The sequence below is a fragment of the Gymnoscopelus braueri genome, assembly GCF_963280865.1.
Source record: "Gymnoscopelus braueri genome assembly, chromosome: 16".
In the NCBI taxonomy this organism is placed as follows: Eukaryota; Metazoa; Chordata; class Actinopteri; order Myctophiformes; family Myctophidae; genus Gymnoscopelus; species Gymnoscopelus braueri.
This window is the reverse complement of record NC_137616.1, coordinates 20,035,743-20,063,422: the sequence shown is the minus strand read 5'-3', so window position 1 is coordinate 20,063,422 and position 27,680 is coordinate 20,035,743. Positions and strand designations below refer to the sequence as shown.

Genomic DNA, 27,680 nt, shown 5'->3' with positions numbered 1-27,680 from the left:
CTGACATTCATAGATATGCAACGCCCACACACAAGCGCATGCACTCACTCTCTCAAGCTGCTGCGACATCAAAGGCAGGTCTTTGGAGTTCCTGATAGCTCTCTGTGCCTCTGCACTTAAAGTATGCATATCACAGTGATTGTGTTTATGAGGCATGCATTAGGCCTTATCCAGGCTGCTTTGTGTGGAAAATACTGCTATTTTTATTATCATCCCTGTGTGTGGGTACGTTTTTGTGTGCGTTTGTGTGGTGGTGCGGGGGTTGGGGGGGGAAGAGCCGTTAGGTATTATTAGAGTTGGTGGGGGAAGCAAAACAGCTTTTGGTGTGTGTGTGCATATTGGTCTGTGTTAGTTAGTGTGTTGGCCTGGGGTAAACCATCAAAGAGAAGCCGCACAGAGAGAATGAATAATTATTATAAAAATCCTGGCTATGTTTATTGAATGTGTCATGCTGTTATTTTCGCATACACAACGGCTCTCTGTTCACTTTGAATCAACTCGGCTCTCGTCAACCGGACTTGCGTCTCCCAGGTAACAGTTACCCATGGCACTGCATACATGACAACGGCTGCCCTCGGTGACCCACATTCCAGCAGTAAATCACAGCACACACACACACACACACACACACACACACACACACACACACAACACACACACTGCTCCCTGTGCTGAATCTAGAGATAAAGATAACGGTATCCCAGTGACTTGTGTGTAAGTAAACCCTAGCCTATGGAAACTCCTCTCTCTTTTAACTATTTTCTTTTTCTTTCTATCAGAAGAAGAGAGCAATAGAGAGATGTTTTTCCCTGAAATAATTTTTCTTTCTCTCTGACTCATCAGAGAGAAAGAAGGCTTCTCCTGCCTTACCCCCCCTCTCTTTGTTCATTTGTTCAAGTATTCTTTACATTTACGCTTAGCATAACGTAAACACATCTTTTCAACTAAGTCTGTTGTCTTTCCTCATTCTGATCCCGCGTTCCTCTGTGTGCTGCTCTGGACTGGATAGCTCTTTGTGCGCGAGTGTGTACTGTGTGTGTGTGTGTGGTGTGTGTGTGTGTTTGTGGATAGTGCTGTGCTAAGCGTTCTACTTGTATCCAACAAGATGAAGGTACAGGGCCAGTATAGGATTCCTGTCAATGTCCATCTCTCCACTTCTTTTGCTCTACCACTCTCTCGCTCTCTTTTTGCCATGCTTTCTCTCTCTCTCTCTCTCTCTCTCTCTCTCTCTCTCTCTCTCTCTCTCTCTCTCTCTCTCTCTCTCTCTCTCTCTCTCTCTCTCTCTCTCTCTCTCTCTCTCCTCTCTCTCCTCTCTCTCTCTCCTCTCTCTCTCTCTCTCTCTCTCTCTCTCTCTCTCTATCGATTTTGTTCATCTCAACAGTTCCTTACAGCTGCTGATTAAACACAGTGGTCCTTAGGGACCCCCCCACTCTCTCTCTGTCTTGCTCTCTCCCCTGCTCTCTTACCGCCTTCCAGGGTTTATGCAGATGCTGGAAATCCTTGAAAATATACTTGAATTAGGAACATCCTAGTTTTCATGTACAGGAAGTTGTTTTTATTTTTTTATAAAGATGCGGTAACATGAGCCTGCAAGCAGAGTGGGTATTTTGATTATGATGATGTGATCCAAGAACAAATTGTGCATCACTGAAACTTAACTTACAGTAACTGATTAACTGAAACAACCGTAACCTCTTGTGTGTGCCTCCTTAAAAATGTGCTTGGATTTCACTGGACACCGTTTAGGGCTGTGTGCAATGGGCCGGTGGGTATGATGGAAAAGCTTAAGCTATGAAGAGAGAGGCCTCCGACCAAGTGGAGCTTACTATGTAACTCTGCTTGGGTTGTGAGTGTGTATCTCCGTGTGTGTCTCTGTGTCATGCACTGCCTAGTAGAGGGCCAGAGGGCGCCAGAGTGCAGGAATTTAGACACAGCCTGCAAAACACACACACACACACACACACACACACACACACACACACACACACACACACACACACACACGATTACAAGTCCGTAAATACACAATATTTTCGAGCTGCGTTCGCTTCCAGCGTTCGCGCGTCTTACTTGTTTAAGTTGGTAGCTGGCCCAGCACAGCTTTGTATACAAAAAAATACTGATACATTTTTTTCTTTGTGATCAAGTTTTTATTTTATTTTTTGTTCACATAGCTGGAGGATTGAACAAGCATGTCAGCTGTAAAGTACTACTGCCATTTGGCCATTCCAATGCCAAATGGCAATTCAAATACTGATCAATGATAACAAGTAAGACGCGCGAACGCTGGAAGCGAACGCAGCTCGAAAATATTGTGTATTTACAGACTTGTAATCCGTGTTATTTCACCGTGATGGGGAGAGAAGTGTGTGTGTGTGTGTGTGTGTGTGTGTGTGTGTGTGTGTGTGTGTGTGTGTGTGTGTGTGTGTGTGTGTGTGTGTGTGTGTGTGTGTGTGTGTGTGTGTGTGTGTGTGTGTGTGTGTGTGTGTGTGTGTGTGTGTGTGTGTGTGTGTGTGTGTGTACGTGCGTTGTAATGAGAGCATTAGTGTCTAAATTCTGCACTCTGGCGCACTCGGGTGGCTGCTTACAGGCAGTGCACGCATGTGAGTCACATGGAGAGGGAGAGAGAGAGAGAGAGAGAGAGAGAGAGAGAGAGAGAGAGAGAGAGAGAGAGAGAGGAGAGAGAGAGAGAGAGAGAGAGAGAGAGAGAGAGAGAGAGAGAGAGAGAGAGAGAGAGAGAGAGAGAGAGAGAGAGAGAGAGAGAGAGAGAGAGAGAGAGAGAGAGAGAGAGAGGAAGAGAGAGAGAGAGATGAGAGATGAGAGAGAGAGAGAGAGAGAGAGAGAGAGAGAGAGAAGCCTTTATTCGATGGTGAATGATGCATCAAGTTAACCCGCATGGTAAGCGATTCCCACTGCAGTTGAGCTTGGAAGGAGCACTCGTTTGGTTCAACCAATGTCTAGCATAATGTGCAAGGTTTTACAACAAATGCGATACTTTTTAGTTTCTTTTAAACAACGCCAGAGTAGGCCGGCCGCCAGCCGAGCGAGTGCTCGCACGGGCAGCCGATTACCTCGTGCGTCGGCGAGCATGCCGTCCAAGTTGGCAAGCCGTGGTGGATGGAATAGGTTATCGCATGAAACACAATAAGCACTCCCTGTGTGAGACGCCCGCTTACATTCAGTTAACCCTCCGCATCCCAACACACCTGTGACTACACCACTTAAGCTTCAACTTCTTTATTGTCACTCACATCACAGGTTTACAGGTGTAAAATGGTGAAAAATAAATAAAACCTAAATTTCGTACACACATACATACATACATACATACACACACATATATATATGTTACAGTATGATTGGAGAACCAGTACGATTGAAGAAAGCGCACTCGTTTTTACCACCCACCCAGCACTAGAGGGAGCCACAAGCCAGGCTTGTGCATATGGCCACACAGTCTCACACACACACACACACACACACACACACACACACACACACACACACACACACACACACACACACACACACACACACACACACACACACACACACACAAGCGCACACACACGTGCACGCGCTCATGCTTTTTTTGGTTTATTGAAAGCAGGACTGTTTAGATACTTTTATTGTGTTCTGGCTTTTGTTTTACTTTCTCCCTGACACACACACACACACACACACACACACACACACACACACACACACACACACAGTGATCCATGAAAAGAACTATTCTGTCCCTATCGGTTTACAACTCAAACGGCGCTGAGTCGTCTAGTAGAGCATCGGCCGGTCAGCGCGGGCACTCGCGCGCTTCCTCGGCCTCAAGCTCTACTAAGACGGCGCGCCTCCGTCATGGACAAGCGTGTGCGTGTGAACGCGTGTTCAGCGTTCCCCTCATAGATATTATGGTTCCCCTAGCGTAGCTTCCTGGTTGCTATGTGGGGGGGGAACAACAAAAGACAGGTCTGCGTCGGCGCATCAAAGCCCCGCCTCTCCGCGTTCTCCTTCTCCTCGGAGGAGGAGGAGGAGAAGGAGAGAAGGAGGACGGTTTATTACGCGAGGAGGAGGAGGAGGAGGCTCCTCTTCCTCGCGAGCCTCGCGTAATAAACCCCCGCCTCGCAGCGCCGCGTCCTCCTCCTCCTCCTCGCGAGCCTCGCTAATAAACCCTGTCTCGAAAAGCCCCGCCTCGCCCCGAAGGAGCCCCGTGCCTAAAAACGAGCGCTCTGTCTTCAATCGTACTGGTTCTCCAAACGTACTGTGACATATACACATACACACACACATATATATACACATACACACACATATATAAACACACACACACACACACACACACACACACACACACACACACACACACACACACACACACACACACACACACACACACACACACTTCACTTCAAATGGCTTTATTGGCATGAGAAAACATAAGTTTACATTGCCAAAGCAACACACCAACACAGTCAAAATTTCACAGCAGTAATCTGTGCATGGAGACAAACACACAGCCAGAGTTGCAAATCACATATCAGATTAGCTTAGTGTTAGCTGTCCACTGCTGATGGACTCAACAATAGCCTCACACCAAGGCTGAACAATGTACAATTCTAACAATTGACAGCAACAACAAAAGAAGCAAACAAAAAGCTTTGTCAGTATGTGGTCTAAGGCTGGCTCTGAAGCAGTGGCGGAACAACTGAAAGCCGGGCCGGGAGGCACAGCACAGTGATCAGGCCCCCCCTGCGCACCCACACGCGTGCGAATTTTTTTGCGGATGTGGCGGATTCGGTCACTTTTTGGGGAGCTTTTTGTCACTTTATTTCGGTTCTAGGGTTAGGGTAGGGTTAGGTTAGGGTTATGTTGTTTAATTCTTATTTTTGCCTGATTTTACCGATTTATTATCTGACGGCACGGGCCCGCGAGGGTCGCGGGCCGGGAGGCGGCCGCCTCCCTGGCCTCCCCGGACGCTCCGCCACTGCTCTGAAGCCATTCATTAAGGTTCAAACGTTTTTCGAATGAACCATAAAACCACAAAACCTTTTTATTTATTGTATTTATTAGTTTGTTTATTTGGGGTCGAGTGACGCGCCATCATTATGACGGCAGCATACAGTTGTGGCACCAACCCTGTGAAAGCTTGGTATGTGCCAGTGAATCCCGGGAGTCGAGGACATGGGCTGCCTCTGTGTTTGTATCAGGTCTGTGACAGTAATCCCATGTTCCTTGATGATGGATATAATTGACTGCACAGTGCACAGAGACATTTCCATTGCCACAATCGTCATTTGTTAATGTTGACTGCTTGTTGTCTGTTAATGTAGCTAGCTGGCTCCCCACCACAAAGTGTGTTCCAAACACCACGCTGTGATTGAACCAGAAGCAGGAAGTGTGCGGTGTGACCCTGGTGTGCCTAGGTCATGTGATGAGGGGAGGCTTGACCATTGCGCCATTCCTAGTTACAGGACACATACACAAGGGCGTAACTGTGAGTGTACTGTTGTGGTTTCTATAGTTAACCAGAGGGTTATTAGCAGTGGGTGTATCCACAGCAGTACTGAAACACAGGAAGCGAGAGAGAAAAAGAAAGAAGAAAGAGAGATTTACTGTTGTTTTAATGATTCCCCATTGTATAAAAAACTTTGGCTTTGCTGATGGGACATGTAAGCCAATAAAGCCATTAAATTGAACTAAGATAGACATGGCAAGCTTCCTCTGTCTGTCTGTCTGTCTCTCTCTGTCTTTCTCTCTCTCTCTCTCTCTCTCTCTCTCTCTCTCTCTCTCTCTCTCTCTCTCTCTCTCTCTCTCTCTCTCTCTCTCTCTCTCTCTCTCTCTCTCTCTCTCTCCTCTCTCTCTCTCTCTCTTCCCCCCCCCCCCTCCCTCCTCAGACAGTGGGATCAGACAGAGGATTAGGCCTCCTGCCTCAGTGATGTAGCGCTGTGACACACACTAAGGCTGTCAAAATTGGCCAAAATGTACATTTGAATATGACTTTGGAAAAAAAGAAAAATACATATATTCGAAAATCGAAAATGTTTGTTAAATATTGTGTACCATAAAACTAATTTAAAGACCGCTTCTCTTTCTCTCTTTGTGCCGGCTGTGGTTGGTGCTGAGAAACGCGCTCTCTTGCTAGATCAAATGAATGATTCATACTTGGATCTTATTCCATAGACTCGTTTTAATAAGCTTATAAGGTTTTGTAATGTTTTAGATACAAGCCCGGGCTTGTCCGGAGAACGGATCACTCCGAACCACATGCTATGATGGAACAATCTTTACCTTCACATGAAATGGGAAATTATGATCAAATGAATCTATACTGACAGATTTGTTAGTTTATTTTTCAGTTGATGCATTCAGAGCTGAACATAATTATGTCTCTCAACGTGTTTGCTGTTTCTGAAAGTGTGTGACAAGTGCCCACAATTTGGTGAATTGATTACAATAGCCTATCATGCCTTAATGTTCGCAGACGCACCTACTGTATGTCGTAGTGGTTATTAATCTCTACTAGCAGTTATAAAACTGAAATCTGTGTCCAATCCCAATCCGGACATGATATGTTAATTCAAAGGACTTATTCCCCCTTAGTGATCAATAAAACTTTCCCCCTTAGTGATCAATAAAGCTTTGATCCATAATCAAGTGTGTAGTGTGTCCTACATTGATTCCAGCATTGTTTTAGACCCGTTAAGTTATACAGGTCTATTACTGTATTTACACTACTCAGGAGTCGGGACAAACCCCTCTTGGCTCGTGTACGGGTCTAGGGGAAGGCGTACAGTACATCAGGGCCAACCTAGACACTTGACAGCATGTGTTTAGTCACCCCCATTATTGTTGTTAGTAATAGCTTATTTTGTTGTTGGCTTGTGCTATTCCTCTGCTCTGCATGTCATGCCTTCATCATGAACAAACATTTTAGCCTGTGGTTTATTTTACATCCTCCCTGTCCATGTGTCAGCACCTCTGTGTGTGTGTGTGTGTGTGTGTGTGTGTGTGTGTGTGTGTGTGTGTGTGTGTGTGTGTGTGTGTGTGTGTGTGTGTGTGTGTGTGTGTGTGTGTGTGTGTGTGTGTGTGTGTGTGTGTGTGAGAAATGATAAAAAGTGTGTGTGTGCTACTGCTGTTGTGTGAGCATTAATCACACTAGAGCAGCCAGCAGGACACTGCTACCCTAGGGAGAAATGGAGAGAGAAGTAGGCAACTGGATGGAGGGAGAGAGGTGAGAGTGCTATACAAAGAGGCACAGGGAGGGAGGAAGAGAGATATTTTATTGTGCTGCTGTGGGCTTTTATGGATATAAGACTAGCTTCAATTCAAATAACATACACAGCGAGTCTGTTGATTTTAGTACACATACCACACAGACACACACACACACACACACACACACACACACACACACACACACACACACACACACACACACACACACACACACACACACACACACACACCCCTATCCTCTGACTCACCTATGAGCTCAGCTGTTTTGCATGTTTACACAATGACCTCACCTCTTTATGGGTGGGTGTGTGTTTGTGTGACTGGTTGGGGTGAGATTCACTGATATGAGTGAACATTAATTTAAATGTTAATACATATTTATGTCTAACATTTGAACCTCAAAGTTGAATCATGATAATGTTTACACTCATGTGCGGTCCATTCATTGTGTGAATGCTTGTGTAAATGTGGTGCTGGTGACTTGTTATGGGCAGCACTATTTAATAAGCAGACAGTACATCGGAAATGCCTCATTGTGTGTGTGTGTGTTTGTGTGTGATTGTCGTGACATAACCACATGTGTCCTCATCACACATAGTCATGCCACTCCGGCACACTTCACTTCCTGGCTCTCAGCCAATGCCCTTCTCCCTCACTACAACAGACAGGGCCACCGGCCAATCACGTCACGTGGAGCTAGTCAGGGTGCACTCTTGCATGGATGAGTGCAAATATACACACACACACACACACACACACACACACACACACACACACACACACACACACACACACACACACACACACACACACACACACACACACACACACACACACACACACACACACACACACACACACACACACACACACACACACACACACACACACACACACACGCGCGCGCACACACACACACACGCGCACACACACACACACACACACACACACACACACACGGGTCATACATTGTGTTGACGTTACTGATCATGTGATGTTTTAGAAAGAAAGGAGAGAGATGATGGCGATGAGAGAAAAAAGAATCTATAAAGTGTCTCTCACTCTTTCGTCTTTCTCTCTCACACTCATTCTCCCACACATGCACGTTGGAGAGTAGAGTGCACATTGGAATTGGGTCATTCCTATATCACAGATAGTCACTGATCACTCATTGAATGGCATTGACGTGTTTTATTCTTTTAAATGTGGCTTTTAGACCAGTAGCAAATTTTTCACTCAAGACCCCAAAATAAAACATTATAAAAAAAAGGTAGACATGCATGTTAGGGCTGTACAATGTATTGAGTATATTGTCTAGTTTAATCGTGAATATATAGTGGGGGAAGGGTGTGCGGAGCATCCTGGGGGTGCGGGATAGAAAAAAGGAATATGACTATTTTGGTCCAAGGCTAATGATAATTGGCTAATAACAATATTTGGTAGAATGATAATTTAATTCCAAATCATATACAGTAGCTCTAATTTGACCACCCCCAAGAAACTGTCACACAATGTGTGTGTATGTGACAAACGTATTGGATTGGTTGGTATTGTTGTCTATATTATTTGGCCCCTCTTTCAGTTTGAGAGGAGAACCAATCTGATGACCCCTGGACTTCTTCTTTAACCCCATTGGTCAGCTAGGTCTGACCAATTGGGTGACAGCACCCCCCTGGGTCATAGTGAGGAGGGTCTGAGCTGAGGGTCAAACTGGGTCAGGAGGAGTGCAGTACTTTGTTTCTTACAGTTGCTGTGTGTGTGTGTGTGTGTGTGTGTGTGTGTGTGTGTGTGTGTGTGTGTGTGTGTGTGTGTGTGTGTGTGTGTGTGTGTGTGTGTGTGTGTGTGTGTGTGTGTGTGTGTGTGTGTGTGTGTATGTACACTAACATCTGTGCACACTTATTAGGTTTTTACATTTTATGTCTAACTGTAATACTGTACGTATTTACTACTAGTGGTACCTTACTTGTATTATAGCTATTATTACATTACTTTTATTATTATACTGTGTACAATCACAGTCTGGCGGAGTCTGCCACACCAATATTTCACTGTACATAATGTACATGTATGTGTAGGTCATTGTCAAGTAGTCTTTGAAATCTTGTTTGCCTTTATGCATGTGTGTCTGCAATGTACGCGTGTGTGTTGTCTGTATCGTGTATGCGTCGTGTGTCTCTGTAATACATGATGTGAGTTGTGTATGTATTGTCTGTATATGGCTTTGTTGTGTGTGGCCGTCTGTCATGACTTGTGCATGTTTGTCTTACTGTCTTTTTTAATGTACCTAGTGTGTGTGTGTGTTTGTAGGCCATGGTGTACATGGTCATGACATGGGTGTGTTGTGTATTGAGTTATCAAGCAGTACAATGGCGGAATAATCAACTACAATAGAATAGGAACAGCTCTACTAACTCACATTGTAGCCAAAGGACTGGCGAGCTTCTTTCATTGTTCTCGCTTCCTCACTCTCCCCGTTTCACTGTATCTGTTACTCTCTCCCTAGCTTTCTCTCTCCCCCTCTCTCTCGTCGGGTGCATCTGACATTCACACAGCTAGCAGTAGTGATAGCCTCTGGCTACAGCAATCTGTCTCACCTCTCTCTCCCACCTCCTTTCCTCTCCTCCTCCTTCTTCTCCTTCATCTTTGCCAGACCCAAGGGGTCGGGCTTACATGAGGCTTTGTACCTGTTTCGTCCATACATGGGCAGGGGCCATTTGTCCTCCGGCCCCAGCCAAAAAAAAGTTCGTGACGTCCCCTTTCGTCACAAACTATTCATGACATCATGAACTTCAGTTATAAAGTGGTTTGTAGGTGTGTAGCCTCGATCTCCAGGCTTTTATTGCTTAGTTTTGCTAAAAAATAAAAGCCTGGCCCAACTATAGCCTGTACTGGGTATGAGGAAGTGTTTCATTTCCCAACCAACCAGAGTGCAGTGGGCGTCGCTCGTAATGTTGTGTTAACGGGGCGGGGGTTGACGGACAGATCGGTGAACCAATGGGATCAGGCGCCGTCTCTCGCCGGCTCTATACACACGCCCCTTTATACACGAAATCAGGAGGGTTGCAGCAGGCTAGTAGGTGTGTTACATACTAGGACTTCATTCTGGGTCTGGCAGAACCAGGTCTCCTGGTCTTGTTTAACTTCAGATCCCTCTGTACCAAATACGTATGTGTGTGTGTGCGAGAGACGGTGACTGTATAATAACTGGAAGCAGTTCACAAAAGGCTGACTGCTTCATGTTCTTGGACCATGACGCTGAGAAGATTTCACTTACAAAATCTGTACTCTGTTTGAATTTTCTTGTCTTTCATTTCAAGGTTACTTGACCACAAGTGTGGTCAAGTAAAAGATCAACATTTCTCCAAATGCACTAAAAAGCCCTTTCCTACAGTATCTATCGTTTATTATTAAGTAAGAACATTTAGATGCTTCTTGAAAGAGGTCAGCGAATGTGGACACGAGACATCCAGAGTCACACGATCATGACTAAACTCTCTCTCTCTCTTTCCATTCAGGACCTGGAGTTCCATGGGGTGATGCGCTTCTACTTCCAGGACCGAGTGGCGGGGAACTTTGCCACCAAGTGCATCCGCGTATCGAGCACCGCCACCACCCAGGATGTGATAGAGACGCTGGCCGAGAAGTTCCGACCAGACATGAGGATGCTGTCCTCGCCCAAATACTCCCTCTACGAAGTCCACGTCAGCGGGGGTGAGATTTCACACACAGACTGAGTGTGTGTGTGTGTGTGTGTGTGTGTCTGAATATAACTGTCTCTCTCTCTGCGTTAGAAGAGCGTAAGTTGGACCTGGATGAGAAGCCTCTGGTGGTTCAACTCAACTGGAACAAAGATGACAGAGAGGGGCGCTTTGTCCTCAAGAATGAAAACGACGTACTGCCTAAGGTACACACACACACATCCTTGCACTGCTATACCGTTGAAGACTTTTTGATTTCATAGACTACATTCATTCTCTAACCTTAAAAGGTACAATCGATACACAGACATACATATTGCCTCATGATCTAAAACTAATGCCCCCCCCCCCCTCTCTCTCTGTCCAACAGAAGAGTCAGAGTAACGGTCCAGAGAAAGATGGTGTGATCCAGAACTTCAAGAGGACACTGTCCAAGAAAGAGAAAAAGAAAGAGCAGAAGAGACAGAAGGAGCGCATCCCCGATGGAGACGGACCAACGCTAGGCGGAGAGGACGGGTAACGACACACACACACACACACACACACACACACACACACACACACACACACACACACACACACACACACACACACACACACACACACACACACACCCGCACATGGTCATCTATCTTTCCCTCCTTGGAGACGACCTGTCCTTTCTTTTTTAAAGAACAGGGTGATCTGAACTTTGACCTAGCTCTGTCCCCTGGGGGTCCGTTCACCTCTACTCTCTAATCCTTGTCTTTCACTTTCTTTACTTTTCACTTCACACGTTTCCCTCTCCCACACAGTAAAACATGGTGTTAATTTAACTCTGAGAGTGTAAAAACGTTTTTTGACTGCCCCGGAGTAACACCAGCACAATACCGACTCTGACAGTCTACTCTACACGGAGACTGTAGTTTATTATCCTCTGTGTATTCTACTCAGCAGTAACACTGTAGAGTGCGGTTACTGTACTCTATATATTGTTGACTCTGCAACGATTTCTGTGATGTTGTAGCGACATTTGATTGCATGTAATTCTGCGTGCATACATTTTTGCTTACTTATTTTGCCTTAGCCTAGGGTGGGATTCAGTCAATTATTTTTTTTCTTCCTATGACTGTATCTCAAAGTACTTCACTCACTCTTATCTGTACGGTGACTGCTGTGCTACCTCAGGCGCCTGAATTTTCCCTGTGGGATCAATAAAGGTCTATTTAAATGGAACCATTTGCTCCCATAAGGGTTCACTCTCAGAGTTCGAAACTGATAAATTAACTCTGACTACTTTACTGTACTGTACAATCTTATCGTCCTCCTATTACTCTCTGTTCTTCTCTCTGTTTCTCCATTCATCTAAAATCCAGGGTATTTTGGTGGTCTCTTATTAGAAAGTTATGAATGTCTTTTAAATCTATTTATTTTTTAATTTAGAGTTGCCAATTATTTCCCCCCCCGTTTTCTCCCAATTTAGTCATTCCAATTCCCGAAATAACTCCACACTTGTGTGTAATCTTGCCACTGCTGACACCTACTGGTTCATATGCCATTAAAGAGTCACTAGGAGGATGTAGCGCATGTGGCAACACATCCTACTTCCCCACCGTTTAACACCCCCGCTGACAGGTGCCCACTGCCCTCCTGCGAACATGGCCAATTGTGCTCGTATGGATGGCCGGCCAATCTGGAAGCACCGCAAAGGATTTGATCCCCTAGTCTCCATGGTGGTGAACAGGAACTTGACCCAGCACCTGAGCACCCCAATTCATGAATGTCTTGATGAACGTTTCTGTTTTTGTGTGTGTTGTAGAGAAAACAGTCGCCTGGCGGCAGAGGTGTACAAAGACATGCCAGAGACCAGTTTTACCAGAACCATCTCCAACCCAGAGGTGGTCATGAAGAGGAGACGGCAGCAGAAACTGGAGAAACGTATGCAGGAGTTCAAGAGCAATGATGGCAGGCCTGATTCTGGTGTGTGTGTGTGTGTGGTGTCTGTGTGTCTAAGGTTTGCTTGGGTGATATCCCAAAAATGATATTGCAATGTTGCCCTGCCAAACTCTATCACAGTATACAATATTTTCATCCAGGATATTGTGGAAACATCACACTATTCAATATTATCAAATACCATCCCAAGCCCACCACCGTCGGTATCGACAAATGCTTTCTATTTCCATATTAAAATCCTGTACTATGTATGTGTGAGACGGTGTGTGTCGAGTTGGGGCTGTGGAATTCACACTTGCGCATGCAAACACATACACACTCACTCTAGTAGCTATGAAGCAGAAAAACGAAGGGAGACAGATGGACATAAATATCCACACCAGTGTGGAGGCGTTCACACAGGGACTGTGTGTTTAGTGGGTAACTCGCTGTGACTCAATTACCTAAATAACATTATCTAACACACACACACACACACACACACACACACACACACACACACACACACACACACACACACACACACACACACACACACACACACACACATCATATATATATATATATATTATGTATGTATAAGATATATAGATACATACACTAATAACCTTAGATAGATGTATATATAGATAGATACACTAACCCTATTACTCTCTCAGACAAACTACATGCACAATGTGGTCAGACAATGAGGCTGGTTTCCATTTCAAAACACTATTTGTGTGTCATGGCATTTCAAACGGGTTTCCTCTTGGCTTTTTTCCCCCCTATGCAGCGTCCTCCACCACAGAACATTGTTTTTGTGTGTTGTGGGATTTTTCTAAAGGCGATTTCTGCACTGACGCAAAGCACAGAATTAGACATTTCCTCTGCACAAAGTCAGCAGAACAAAGACAGACGAGGGCCAGTCAGTCGTATGAAGTGCTGCCACCGAATTCCACTCTGAGAACACAAGGGCAACCGCAGCCGTCGTGTGTGCCGACTTGAGTACAAAGAGAATTGTGTTGTTTGTAGTCCCTCGGTCCAACCACAACATGACATACAGGCCCCAAAACTCCGCCGTATGTCCTGTTGAAGGATCCTGGAGCATCACGCTGAATGCCCCTTAATTATTTATTTCTCCTTTTATTTAACCAGGAAGTGCCATTGAGATGTGAGATCTATTTCACAAGGGAGACTTGGCCAGGACAGCAGAAACAACTAGAAAAGTGCTCCTCGGAGCACAGGTCTCCGCCAGGTCAGGCACGTTATTGTGGCCTCCTGGTGGCGCTATAATAGGCCAATGTGAAAAGGGTGCCATTTATTCTTAGGTCGTTCACGGCAATCGGACACTGCATTCATGATTTGAGGCATTTTGTTCCAAAAATGTGTTTTGCTAAATTAGACCTGCTGGTGGCGCTTTAACAGGCCAATGTGAAAAGGGTGGCATTTCATCCTTGGCCTAGTGGGAATGTGTTTGTGAAATTTCACGGAAATCGTAAGCTGCGTTCATGATTTGAGGCGTTTTGTTCAAAACGGACCAATCCTGCAAATTTTGGAAGCAAACCTTAGCCAATGAGGATGGAATATGGGAAATCGGACAGATACGTGTTGATCACATGACTATAGAGATACTGTGTACCGATTTGCATGACGTTTGGATAAAATCTGTAGGAGTAATGTAAAAAATCACACCCTGTGTGAAGTGGGCGGTGTCTTGCTAGCTAATCACAATACTGAATGGAGTCAACCAATCATGTACAAAAGATAAATACATTTATTGAAACACTCTTTATGATGGACGAAACCATAACTTTACAAAAACCAATTTATGGTTTTTGTAAAGTTATGGTTGCTTATATAGGGCTATGCACATGTGTCATGTGACACTGGCCAATCACAGTCCTGAATAGATTGTGATTGGCCAATCACAGCGCAGGATAATTGTACAAATTTCCAAACCTCACTTTTAGGGCCGGTTTCACTGCCCAAGATATTTGTACATTTTTCCAAATCTCACTTATAGGGGCGGTTTCACCGCCCAAAAAATGGGTTTTGCACAAATCGGCCTCCAGGTGGCGCTATAACAGGCCCATGTGAAAAAATTGAGGCAGAGATTCTGAATTGGCATCCAGGGAGTGTGTGTGCACAGTTTCGCAGCGAACGGGCCAACGGTGCCGGACATTTGGTGGTAACACACGGACAGGACGGACACACACACGGACACACACACGGACGGACGGAGGGTAAAACATACTCTCTCGCCATGCCTTTCGGCCTGGCGGAGACAATTACCTGCTTACTCATTATAGTTGTCTAAGTGACACGGCTCCTCCCTGTCCCCTGCACTCTGTCATTCACAGGGACACTGTCCCCGCAGTCTGTGTCCCAGAGGGTCACTGTCTCCTTCAACCTGTGTCTCAGAGGGATGCTGTCCCCTGCAACCTGTGTCTCAGAGGGACACTGTCCACTGCAACATGTGTCTCAGAGTAACAGTCGCTTGCAATCTGTCTTTCTGAGGGACACTGTCCCCTGCAACCTGTGTCTCAGAGGAACACGCACCCATGCACATTTCTGATCCTGCTGTGTGTAATATGGCAATTATAGAAGTGCTCTAAAAATTCTGTTTACAAGACTAAAGCAAGGCTGCGTTTCGAAGTTAAATGTTTTCATTGGAACTGAGGATACATTCACACAAACAACTTTCTCTTTCCGTTTTATTTTTGTGTGTTTTGGGTCAACAAACCTTTTGAAAACGTCCACTCCTCCGGAGTGGATTTCTTTTGAAAATGCCGTTTTCCTTTTACTGTGTGGACAGTGAAAACTGAACTTTTTGAAAATGTGACTCCACAGCTGTGACATGGGGCCAATTTATACTATATACAAAAAATAACTTTCAGTTGCTGTCATTGAGCAACACGCCCTTTTGACAAAGTATAAATGAGGCTTTGCGTTTCTTTCTGCCCTTTCATAGCGTCTCTGCCATGAGAGGGCAATTTCGTTGTTCTCGTGTGTGTGGAAAAACTGTTCCATGTGGATATGTTATTAAACAGAAAAACATTGCGTAACTTAAAGCTTGATTTAAACGTAGTCGTACAATGGTGTCCCACACCAAAAATAGTAGATCTGCAAGCTCACAATGTGTCGCATTGCAAAGTATAATGAGCTTGTAGAGCTGCAATTTTTGGCATGGCACACCGGTGCACAACAAAGTATAAATCAGGCTTAAGATGTTGCAGTGTCATGCATGTGTGATTTGAGAGTTTCTTACTGTGTGACCTAATGTACACTTCATACAGTATACTGTACATTAACAGTGTATATTGTAATGTGACTTATAATTCATACATACTGTGTACGTTAATATTGCATATAAATAGTCAAGAAGTTATCTTCCTCTCTGCAACCTTGCCCTCCTCACTCTTGTCTCTCTCTCTCTCCAGGAGGAACGTTGAGGATCTACGCAGACAGTCTGAAGCCCAACATTCCCTATAAGACCATGCTGATGTCGACCTCAGACACGGCAGACGTTGCCGTGGTGGAGGCCTTGGAGAAGTATGGCCTGGAGAAGGAGAACCCGAGAGAGTACTGCATCGCACGGGTAATGCAGTTAAAATTGTAACTCGCAAGGGAAGAGTGTGAACAGAAAAGTCATTTTAGTTTAGGGGGTCCTTACGGAGCACAAACATCAATGTAAACAAGAGAAATGTTTATGCAGCCATTCAAACGGTGCAACAAGATGAATAGATGGACACTATAAAGGTAGGTCGGTAGATGATACCCACAACTCCTGTCAATATTGTAGTATAAAATAATAGAGGCATAGTTTATTTCTCTCATTCTCTGGTCTTCTGAAGAAAACTAAAACTTCTAAGATGTTAAGATGAGAGTAATCTTAATCTTTAACATGGAAGAAAATCTTCTGTCCTCATACTAAGATATGACAGCACATGGCTGTAATGTCGAGCTCAAATCCAAGCAGGAGGAACATTTTTAAAATGTAAGGCCCAAATTTTATCTTCAGAAAATATATTGGGATGTGGTCGCAAGTATAAGCATTACATTTATTTTATTTATACGTTTATTTGGACGGGACCGTGCATATTAATGAACACCATACATAAAATGCTGCATTGGATTTAGCAAGAATTCTAATTTCCATCCGTAGTCCCCATACAGAAAACAAGCAACATTACACAAAGAGCACATACAGTATAAACATTACTAAAAGGGTACAAACAGAAGAGAAAGAACACCTGTAAAAAAGGCCTAGTTTTGACCTAAAATACAAGACACTCAAGAAAACTCGAAAAAACTACATTTTAGCCTATTTAAAAATGTTTGCATGTTTGATTGTCCATGATCCATCCTTTTAGTTGGACCTTTAAAAGATGTAAAGGATGGACACTCTCTTATGTTAGTGGGTAGATTGTTCCAAATTGCGCTTCCTTGAACTGAACAGGAATTTTGCGCAAAGGCTGTGCGTCTAGACTGCACCTCACAATCCCCTCTGGTGCGACCCTTGTACTGATGCCTGTGTCGGGCTTCCGTTTTATAAAGATTCCCATAGGAGGTGGGCATAAACCATGTAAAGATTTATACACGGCACATGCTTGTTTAAAGAGCTTCCAGTTAACAAAGGTAAAACAAATAATTTTTTGAGGATGCTGCAGTGATGGTACCTTTATAGCTCTCTTAGATAGCTCTTCTAGGGGCTTGAGTGTTGTCACACATGCGCAAGACCAATTTGTGAAACAGTACTCGATGTGAGAGAAGATCATACACATCACACATCGCATGACATGACATTGCATCAAGTTCACTAACTTGGCGCAATCATAATTGTGGTGTCAGAATGCACACCATAGCAGGAGTCTGACACCGCAGCGCTCTGTGGATTCGTCTATAGAAATAGTCAAAATGCATGTGAATGCACCAAATGGCTGTGATGTTACTTTTGGGTCTCAATAATAACTGCACTGTTGGATGTCGTTGCCTCACATCCTTCCCAGAGGAACATTGGCTGCAACGTGAAAATCACATCAAACCGGTTGGCTGAGTGAAATTGCGTTACTTACTTGGAACCACCAGCTGTCGCTTCCATCTAACTCACAATAACTAGTTTACAGTGGCGACATGCACACAGCGCGCACACACACACACACACACACACACACACACACACACACACACACACACACACACACACACACACACACACACACACACACACACACACAGGTCTGGGTGCAACTGCAGGAGCTCCAGTGAGTTGGAAGTGAAAAGGTCTGGCCTTTGTGATTAGAAGCACAAAACTAAACAATGATCTGTACGTCAAACAATCATTGGCCACGTCGACTCTCAGTCAAACCACATCGCCGGGGTAACGGAGAAGATGGGGCATGCCAAGAATGCTTTTAATACGATTGCATGGTGTTTATGGGTGCTGCTTCCTCTAGACCTCCCCCTCCCCCCCCACACACACACACACACACACACACACACACAAAACTAGACCAGCAGAGATTGCAGTTGCAGGAATGTATTTAGCATGCTGGCCTTTGGAGAAATGCAATTCGATTACCATCAGACAAAGTGCCGTGGTAGCAGCAGATGCTCTGTGTGTGTGTGTGTGTGTGTGTGTGTGTGTGTGTGTATCCAGTCACCCTGTCTGCTGTCTACAGCTGCTCCCAGCTCTTTGACAGACACCAGCTCTAACCAATCGCACAGAATAACAGTTGTACTCAGAGCCAATCAGATCAAAACCCCCCAGGAGACCTTACTGCCTCTCCCCCCCCCCCCACACACACACACACACACGTACTGTACTTCTTGTCTACAAAATACAACTGACTGAGTACAAGGAAAGTCCATTAGCACATTTATTGAGTGTTTGGACACAGGCATGGGAATCGGAGACATGCTGCCCTGAATGTCAAGCCTTGCGATTTAAATACTGGTCGCCGTTTTGATTGAAAATGGTCAATCTGTATCTATAATAAGCTGCCTCACTAACTCTTTGTATAATTTATTGTTGCCTATCTGTTTTGATAGATGCTAGTTATGCAGATATGGGTTGGTTACTTGTTCACATAGAATGAATTGAATTTTATTTAGATAGACATTATTTAGCATGTTGTTTAGATAGGTGCTAGGTTTGATGTTTTATCTGGTATCCTAGTTATTTTGTGGCACTAAATAGTTTTTCTTTGCACTCTATGTACTTGCCCACTTACCCTGTCGTTTGTTGACCAGGGTCGTTTACTCGGATCTTTCACTTGTCGTGAAAGTTGATCAAGTTTTTATTTTTTAATTTATGTGAATACACAGCAGATTAGTTGTAGGTGTATATTGTGTGGTTGTTTGTAAAATTCTGAAGTTTGTTTGATGTGATATTTTCCTCTGCAGCAAGACGAGAAGACGGGTAAAGAGGTTATCCTGGACGATGCCGATTGTCCACTGAAGATCTTTAGAGACTGGCCAGCTGACAGAGGTAAAACACACACACGCACGTGTACACAAACACACACACACACACACACACACACACACACACACACACACACACACACACACACACACACACACACACACACACTTGCAGTGACTGTCACATATAGTGTATAGTTAGTTAGCATCCCTATTCTCAGGAAAACATTCAGCAAAAATTGCCAATCTGCAAGCCCATAATGTAATGTGTAAGTGCTTATAGATTGGTTATTTTCAGCGAAGAGATTTGGTGTAGAATACAAAAAGGAGAGGACCCTTGGGGGACCCCGGTCAATGAAGTATGTAGGAATTAAGTGGTTAAATATTATAGTATAATACATATCTTTTGCATAGTATTCAGTTTGTCTCTCGTTTATGGAAGCCTCAGGATTGTCGGGTTTCTGTTCATTTGGGATGTGTCCTCCCTCCCCATTTATTACCAGCCACACCTTGAAGCTGCTGGAAAAGTCACCATAATTTAACTTCTATTTCTCCTTGTCTCTGCTTCCCCCTACTGGCATAATCCTGTCATTACCATTCCCTACCATACAACCCCAGGCCAGTTGAATGGAGTGTTAACAGTGATGACAACAGCAATGACGTCTTTATAGGCCAACCTGAAAGTTACTTCCACAAGGGTTCCCACCACAGATTGTGTGTTTTGGATAGATTAAGATAAAAAGCTGTGTAGCAAACAAGAGCTTATGACTTTGACACGTTTCATACAACAAAACAATCTCCACAAATCAAAGCACTTTTGCTATTTTCCGAATCCGACACTCAACTTAAACTCTCCCCGGCTTATGTTAATTGAAGACCTTATTTTATGCATAGATCCAAAACCTTGTGGTAAAAACCATTGGAAATCTGTCAAGTGAGCCCACTGCAAACTCACTTTTTTTCCCCAGGACTGCAAACTGTTGCTCTAAACATGTTCTACTAAATAAGCTGGCTGAAATGTAACAGAAATATACACAATACAACATATGCTATGTGAAATACAATGTGACAGTGCTATTCAAATGGAAATAACCCTGTATTTCATGGACAAGTGGTTGTGATTAGCAGAACCATTTAGGAACTCTAGGGAGCAAAATAATGATAGTAATATTGTAAGTGGCACATTTCCAGTCAACAGACAAATCAAAGATGAAACTAGAATGTAATAACAATGAAATAAATCATATACATTTAATGAAATTTAGTCAATGTGCTCATGTGTGTGTGTACCAGGAGCCTTGGTGTTCCAGCTGAAGAAGAGACCCCCAGACTACCAGAGCAAGAAGGGGAGGAAGGCGGAGGACAAGGCCCAGCGAGGGAAGCCCCTGGACGGATCTCTGCCGCCAGAGAAACTACCTTACCTAGTGGAGCTCAGCCCAGGTACCGGCTTCTACGGACACACATGCTCGCCAGACACACACAACACACACACACACACACACACACACACACACACACACACACACACACACACACACACACACACACACAAGACCAAAGATTGTGGCTTCTGCTGTATGTGTTGTAGTGGTGAGTATTAGTGCAGTGGCCGCCAGGAGGCAGTGTAGCTGCAGTTATTACACTAGACAAGCAGTCACCTATCCTCTGTCTACCAAGGTGAGTGGACACGTCTTGCTACAATACACACTCTACATACGGCAAGGATTTCTGATGTGCTTAGTTATATTTGTAGACAAAGTTTAACCAGACATTAATATTAGTAACAATTGTAATGAACTTTATATAGAATCTATGTATCTCAGTCATACGGCAAGGATTTCTGATGTGCTTAGTTATATTTGTAGACAAAGTTTAACCAGACATTAATATTAGTAACAATTGTAATGAACTTTATATAGAATCTATGTAGATCTAAAAGCAGAGTTTAGAAGGTGTTGTACACCATGGGGAAATTACGGGATGATAAAATAGACCAAAGAGCAAAATATTAACTTAAGGATGTTTCTAAACCATTGGTTGGAGGACAGAAAGTGGTTTCAAAGAAGATCTGACATAGTCACAGACAAACGACATCATCAGAAAAGTATCAACGTGTTTGACAAATGACCACAAGATTCTCCTCTCAGTGCGCTGCGCCTCGCCATGTTGTGGACAGATACTGGTTCATTGTTTCAGGCACACCTGAATTTCTGGCATGTGTGAAGTCTGTGTTGTAGCTACAGTAGGTCTGTAGAAGAATATCTCACTTTTGGATGACCCATCACCCACTCTGCCCCCATACAATGCCCTAGGATGTCCTTTTCTTTTCTCTCTCTCTCTTACTGTGGTGTATTCACTTGAAGTTGTGTTAAGACGAAGCATTTCCTCACTGTTATACAGTATTGCCCTTGGTGAATGCACCTCTGAGCATTTCCCAAATTTCTCTTGTGCGTCTGGGTTTCAGGATTTCCATTTCTGAATTTTGCCGGCATGTGGTTACACATTATACAAATCTGGTAGAAAAAAAAAAGTACTGAGTCAATTTGTCAATTGCAGAGAGAGGAGTTAGAATTTTTGCGAGCTTTGTGCGTTTAGTGAGACGCCTGGACCTTGCAAAAAACTGACTCGTCTAACCCCCTTCTCCTCCAGCTCTAACAGCTTGTTTGTTGCCACTGATCCTTACCCCTCCTTTTACTGTCTGTAGTTCCCTTTTAACGTGTGCCTGCTGGTTTCCCAAACACTACTCAGTGCTTTACTTCCACTAACGGAAAACAGACAAAGCTGGCGCTAAAAATGGTTTTGGGAACCCAGCGTGGCGTGTTCCAGCCTGATGCCTACTGCACTGACCCTGTCTGCTACTTCATCTACTGTCAGGTTGACTGCTTTACTGGCTTTGGGAAACCTTCCAAGAGGGGACATTTAAATGGTGGTTCTGCTGAATTTCGGTTGCTCTGTGTGTATGAGTAGAATTAATGGGTACATGGTATGCTGCATTTCTTTCCTCCCTCTTTGCTGCATTTTCACCCTCTGCTGTTTGTGTGTGTGTGTGTGCGTGCGTGGGTGGGTGTGTGTGTGTGTGTGTGTGTGTGTTTTTCCTCCCCGCCTTCTTACGGCATGGTGTGTGTGCGTGTGTGTGTCACGTATGTATGTGTGTCTGCGGCCCTACTCTGCATGTGTGCTACTACCAACCTGCCTGTCTGCCTAGGGCGAGGGAATCACTATGCCTACTACGCTTATCGGCATCACGAAGGTAAACCAATGCACCACTCCTGTCCTGACCTCTCTCTGTTCTCTCTTTATGTCCTTTGTCTATCTCCTGATAGACTGATTTTCCTGGCAGGGTGTGTGGTTTGAGTGGGGGTTTGGTGGGATTGTCCCCAGTGTTAAAGTGAAAGGATTAAATGTGAGGTAAGATTAGATTTTAAAAGAGCACTGCATATGAAAACATTGCTATCCTCTGTCTCCATCCACTGAAAAATGTGGCAGGTTCACTTAGGTGAACTGAAAATCCTTTCATGGTATTGGATTAGTAATGAGCCTTTTCACGTAATTTTTACTCATTCACTGCCAGATTTATTTCTAGCTGTGTTTGCCCACTGCCAGAATTTTTATTTATTTTTACTTTCAACAGGTCACAAAAAAATTATATTCATTATGATCGTATGTTCAATCGTTTGTAAACACACACACTATCCGTGCGCGTCGCCCAGACAACAAACCAATCGGTTCGGCTACTTCTCATGCAGTCCCATGTGAACACGCCATTTCTTGTCAAAGATGCACGGTTCTCTTAGCCTGACACTCAGCCTGAATTTTCATTACGTTTCACTCCATTAGTCAGTCTGAAAGCCCTCTCATTGCAGCCGTTTTCTGAGATGGGGGGCGTGGCCAAAGTGGGATTCTTTGGCGATTGGTTCATACTGGATTATCCCGATCCCGATTGGGTCGTTTAGATTCGCAAACGAGAAAGACCTGACTTTTACAGCGTCACCAGACCCTGAATGCGAGGCTAGCGATTTCAGGGGCTGGAACCAGGCTACGGTTCTCTGACTTTTTCAGCTCGCCACAGAAAATGTACATCCCTTATGATCGCGTGTCCGACTGTTGGTAAACACACAGGGTACGTGTGTGTCGCCCAGAGAAACAAATATTCCATCCGCGACATTCCCTTCTCCTGTAGCAGCAGTTTCAAAACACTGCGTCTGGCGGAACACAGCAAAGAAAAAAAGGCAACTCGAGATAGAGATGGATTGACGTTATTTCCGTATCCGGGTGAGTTACAGTGAAAATGGTCACTGGGGGTGATAAAGAACAGTGCGATCCTTTATAAAATCAAATAAATAAATAAATTATGTTTATTACGTACGTGGCAGAATTGGTAATTGGAAAAAAAAACGTTTTTTTACGTCCGTGGCAGTGAATGAGTTAAGGGACATGTGGTGTCTATATCACAGCTGGACCCAATACACAAGGCTTGCTTAGCAATGCGGATGGGCTTAAGAGCCATATCCATGGCTTTGCATGTGTAGCCCATTGACTGTGATTACGGTATAGTTGACATAACTGCCAACCATTTTCCAAATATTTTTGAGGATGCCATTGTGTTCCATTATTTACAATTACTTTTCTGTCAGCATTTTGTTGACCTTTTTGTTTTTGGTCAAAGTGACTGCGACTTGTAAGGCTGCAGCATACTTCTTGCCGAAACAAAGTACGGCGAGGTAATGAGGACAAAATTATGTAATTGGGGAGAAGGCGAACAAACACATAACCTTGCCGAACTTGATTTCTTAGTTCTTAGTTCTTGCAACTCCAAGATTTTCTAACTAGCTGACTATCTGACACGACTTTAGATTAGACACCAATGCGAACGTTGAGTTAACCTGACTCCGCCAGATAAGGCGGTATTGAGTTCACAAGTTTACAATACAGCCTCCGTCTGGGATCGCTCAGAGATTGGACTTTTAACCGACCCGTGCCCAGTCGAACCAATCAGCGGCAGCTACGGGCGGGATCTTGGCGAGACTGGGTGTGACGCCATTGAGAAGCGCCTGTTCCATGTAGTTCTTTCACTATTCATCATGGCCGCTACCATGAACAACGACACTACAAGTCCGCAGCTACTATACGTCATGTAGACACGTCAATGTGATTGAGAGTTGGCACGCCCAGACGGTGATAGACAGACAGTCCCATCCAAACACCTGCCAAGTAACTTGAAAAAGGGATCGCCCTCTTCAGCGGTGTGTGTGTGAAGCAAGCTTCTTCCATCTGAGTCAGGTTAACGTTGAGTGGGATTGGTCAGAAATTGATTTATATTGTTTCAGTTCTACAATCTGCCAGCAACATAACTTGGACAGTTTTGAAGAAAGGTTGGTTGAGGAGTTTAGCGTGCGCAAACCTCTCCCTGTCTGAGCGACTACAAACACAACCAGAGATAGCACACACTCTATACACTGTCTGTGCTAAAAATGAGAAAGATATGTCTAATTGCGTGGGGGGGGGGGGGGGGACTTATGAAGTATGCTGCCATCTGTCGTCACTGGGCTACACATAATGCAAACCACTGTTTTGGTCATTTAAGTCCACCAAGCCTTGCGTTAGCAAGCCTTATGTTTATGCTTCCAGCTGTCAGATAGCTACCAATGGCACCTCTCTAGCATCCCTCTAGACCTAGATTTATGTTTTTAGAGGGTCATATGCTGTATATAGGCTTAGTATTTGAAGTATCTTTCAAAATCACTAGTGTTTGGGTTTTAAACTTCTTTCCTCTTTTGTGAACTAATCTGCTGCTTTGCTTTTTACTAAACAAATGTTTACTAATGAGCAATCAAGTACTAATGAGCAATCAAGACATCCCAGTTCCCTTCCAACCTCTGTTAAGTCCACTTCATGTATACCAACCATCTGATGTATTATGTTTCAATTCCATCTATCCATACTGTTGAATCAACAGATAGCTTTTAAAGAATTTACGAGATGTGCCCAACTCTGTGTAGATGTGTGTGTGTAAGTGTAACTGTGAGTGTGTTAGATAAAGAGAGAACACGTGTCTGAATGTTCGTTTGAGCATGTGTGTACTTGTGTTTGTCTGTCAGAATCTACCCAGTACTGACTACAATAAATACTGTGTGTGTGTGTGTGTGTGTGTGTGTGTGTGTGTGTGTGTGTGTGTGTGTGTGTAGATGGATCAGACTCTCGGGATAAACCAAAGTTGTACCGTCTCCAGCACAGTATCACAGAGGTGGGCTCCGACTGCACAGATGAAGGAGCAATCCAGGTAGCTTTACTTCACTTAATTCAATGAATCTGTTTGCTTTTAGCCAGAACCACTTTGCAATGTCCAGCGTATCCCTTAAAGTACTTTTGGGCAGAATATTGTCCTTACTGGTAGTAAATATAAGACATTCTGTATCCCTGCCAGGTCATTACTTTTGACACTGACATTAGCATTTTAAATGTTGTCTTATTCATTCATTAATTTATTTCAGAAAATGAATTGCATGTCCAATACCAATATACTGAAATGTGATCACATTACAGTGTATTTACAGTATATACCTTGGTTGCTACACCATTAAGTTCTCAGTGTTATCTTTTTGCAACTGTACAAATGTAACCAAATAGACCCATTTGGTTACATTTTTACCCTCGGATATATAGAAGATATGTACAGAATAGGTTGCACTGTTTTATCCATTATGGAAATGTACTTGTACATACACACAGTATATAAGCAATGACTTGCAGGTATTCTCATTTACATCCTGTATCTGTATTCTGCAGAGATGGGGACTCGAGTTAGGGACTCGGACTCGAGTCGCACTCGAGTGGCCAAAAACGAGACTCTCGACTCGACTCTGACTCGCCCCTCAAAGACTTGAGACTTGACTCGACTCGAGCCTCAAAGACTCGTGGACAATCTTTATTTTATGTTTATTTTTTGGACAAATAAATGAATGAAATGCCCAAAAAACTTCCACTCCCCTGTCCCCCCCCCCCCGCAAAGAAACCTCCGCTCCAGTGCGCGCTGCGCGGAGCCGGCTTCAGTCAAGCTGTTTCATGCTGCTCATTAACGTAAACATGGAGAGGCGAGCGCAACAGCTGCTATGTGTGTCGCCGCCGCGGCCTTTCATCATAAAGTTTAAATATAAAAACTTCGAAATTAAACAAATATGTTTAGCTCAGAATCAGCTATATAACCTCAGTTATCTTGGCATATGCTTAAATTTTTTATAAGATGGTCGGATCATCTGTGACAGCACGTTTAGGAAACATCGGATTTTCATTTCGTTAAACCCAGCTGGGTGAATATTCAACACTTCACCACGGTAAACGCTACGCTCATGTAATGTTCACTGCATAAAAGCTGTGGTTCTCAAACCTTTTCAGGCCGTGACCCCCCAAAAGAATCATATGTGACTGGGTACAATGGTTTATGCCGCAAGTGATCATTTTCCATTTTCCATTTTTTTACAGATTATTAAAGTAGAGAATATAAGCTTTCATATGATGTATCATTCATTGAAATTGGACAATATTTAAAGCAGATGTGGTCATTTGAATCTTGTTGAACCTTAAACCCCAAAGCAGAGAAATTGCCCTGCAAAGATCCTAGAGATTTTAACACCTCAGTGGCCCAGAAATGGGTGTGACAATGGGAGGGACAATAGGTACTCAACCCCACCCCTAATCACTCCCCCACCCCTAACCACTCCCCTACAGGAGTGACAGTAGGTTAGCTGTCAACACTAGAAACACACTTCACAAGACAGACCTGCTTTTAAATTTCTAAATGTACAGTGAAACAGTACATTATGTGGCAGCTGGACATAAACCAGGAAAAATTCCCAAAGGGAAGAATAAAGTCACCTAGAACTCTGACATTTTTAAGCCTGTAGATCATCTGAAAAAAAATCATAAGAATAAAAAAGAGAGGAGAATTGAACTAGTTTGTTTATTTTCACATAATTGATAACATCCTCATTTGCCATGTTGGCCAAATCAAAGAAAACTGTATTTCAAAAATAAATGTCATCATGCTAAAATTTCTGTAATAAAGTATGAAAACATAATGGTCATAGGCCTATACAATATTGCACTTTCCATGGGACTGAGGATAATAAAGGATATACAGTTTAATATTGCACTGGTTATTGTGGTAAAGAGTCAAGTAACAGTCAATATACTGTACTGTATGTGTAGGGGGCAAGTGGGAAGAGAGATCAAACAAGAGAACAACAAAAAAGCCAAAAGAGTTATCTACATATTTACACTAGTAGCCTACCTGAGATAAAAAAAATATGACGATGGTGCCTGAGCATAGCAGCAATGTATACTGTGTACAGTATGATATACATATGGACGTTGGTTAAGGTGCTTAGAGAAAAAAAAGAAAAGACA

At 43.7% G+C, this 27,680-nt stretch overlaps 1 protein-coding gene across 6 annotated transcripts in view; it reads left to right on the top strand.

Annotated features, from left to right (window-relative positions):
• afdna (afadin, adherens junction formation factor a) overlaps window positions 1–27,680 on the top strand; it is a 134,664-nt gene that overhangs the window by 41,103 nt on the left and 65,881 nt on the right. For 4 of the 6 annotated variants that reach the window (XM_080453563.1, XM_080453565.1, XM_080453564.1 and 1 more), the window contains exons 2-9: window positions 10,752–10,947; window positions 11,028–11,140; window positions 11,305–11,450; window positions 12,733–12,893; window positions 16,292–16,449; window positions 19,257–19,341; window positions 20,571–20,717; window positions 25,463–25,557. In XM_080453563.1, the coding sequence (XP_080309689.1) occupies window positions 10,752–10,947; window positions 11,028–11,140; window positions 11,305–11,450; window positions 12,733–12,893; window positions 16,292–16,449; window positions 19,257–19,341; window positions 20,571–20,717; window positions 25,463–25,557 (1,101 nt within the window). The remainder of the gene's footprint in view (window positions 1–10,751; window positions 10,948–11,027; window positions 11,141–11,304; window positions 11,451–12,732; window positions 12,894–16,291; window positions 16,450–19,256; window positions 19,342–20,570; window positions 20,718–25,462; window positions 25,558–27,680) is intronic. The other 2 variants (XM_080453566.1, XM_080453562.1) reach the window with 1 other exon arrangement.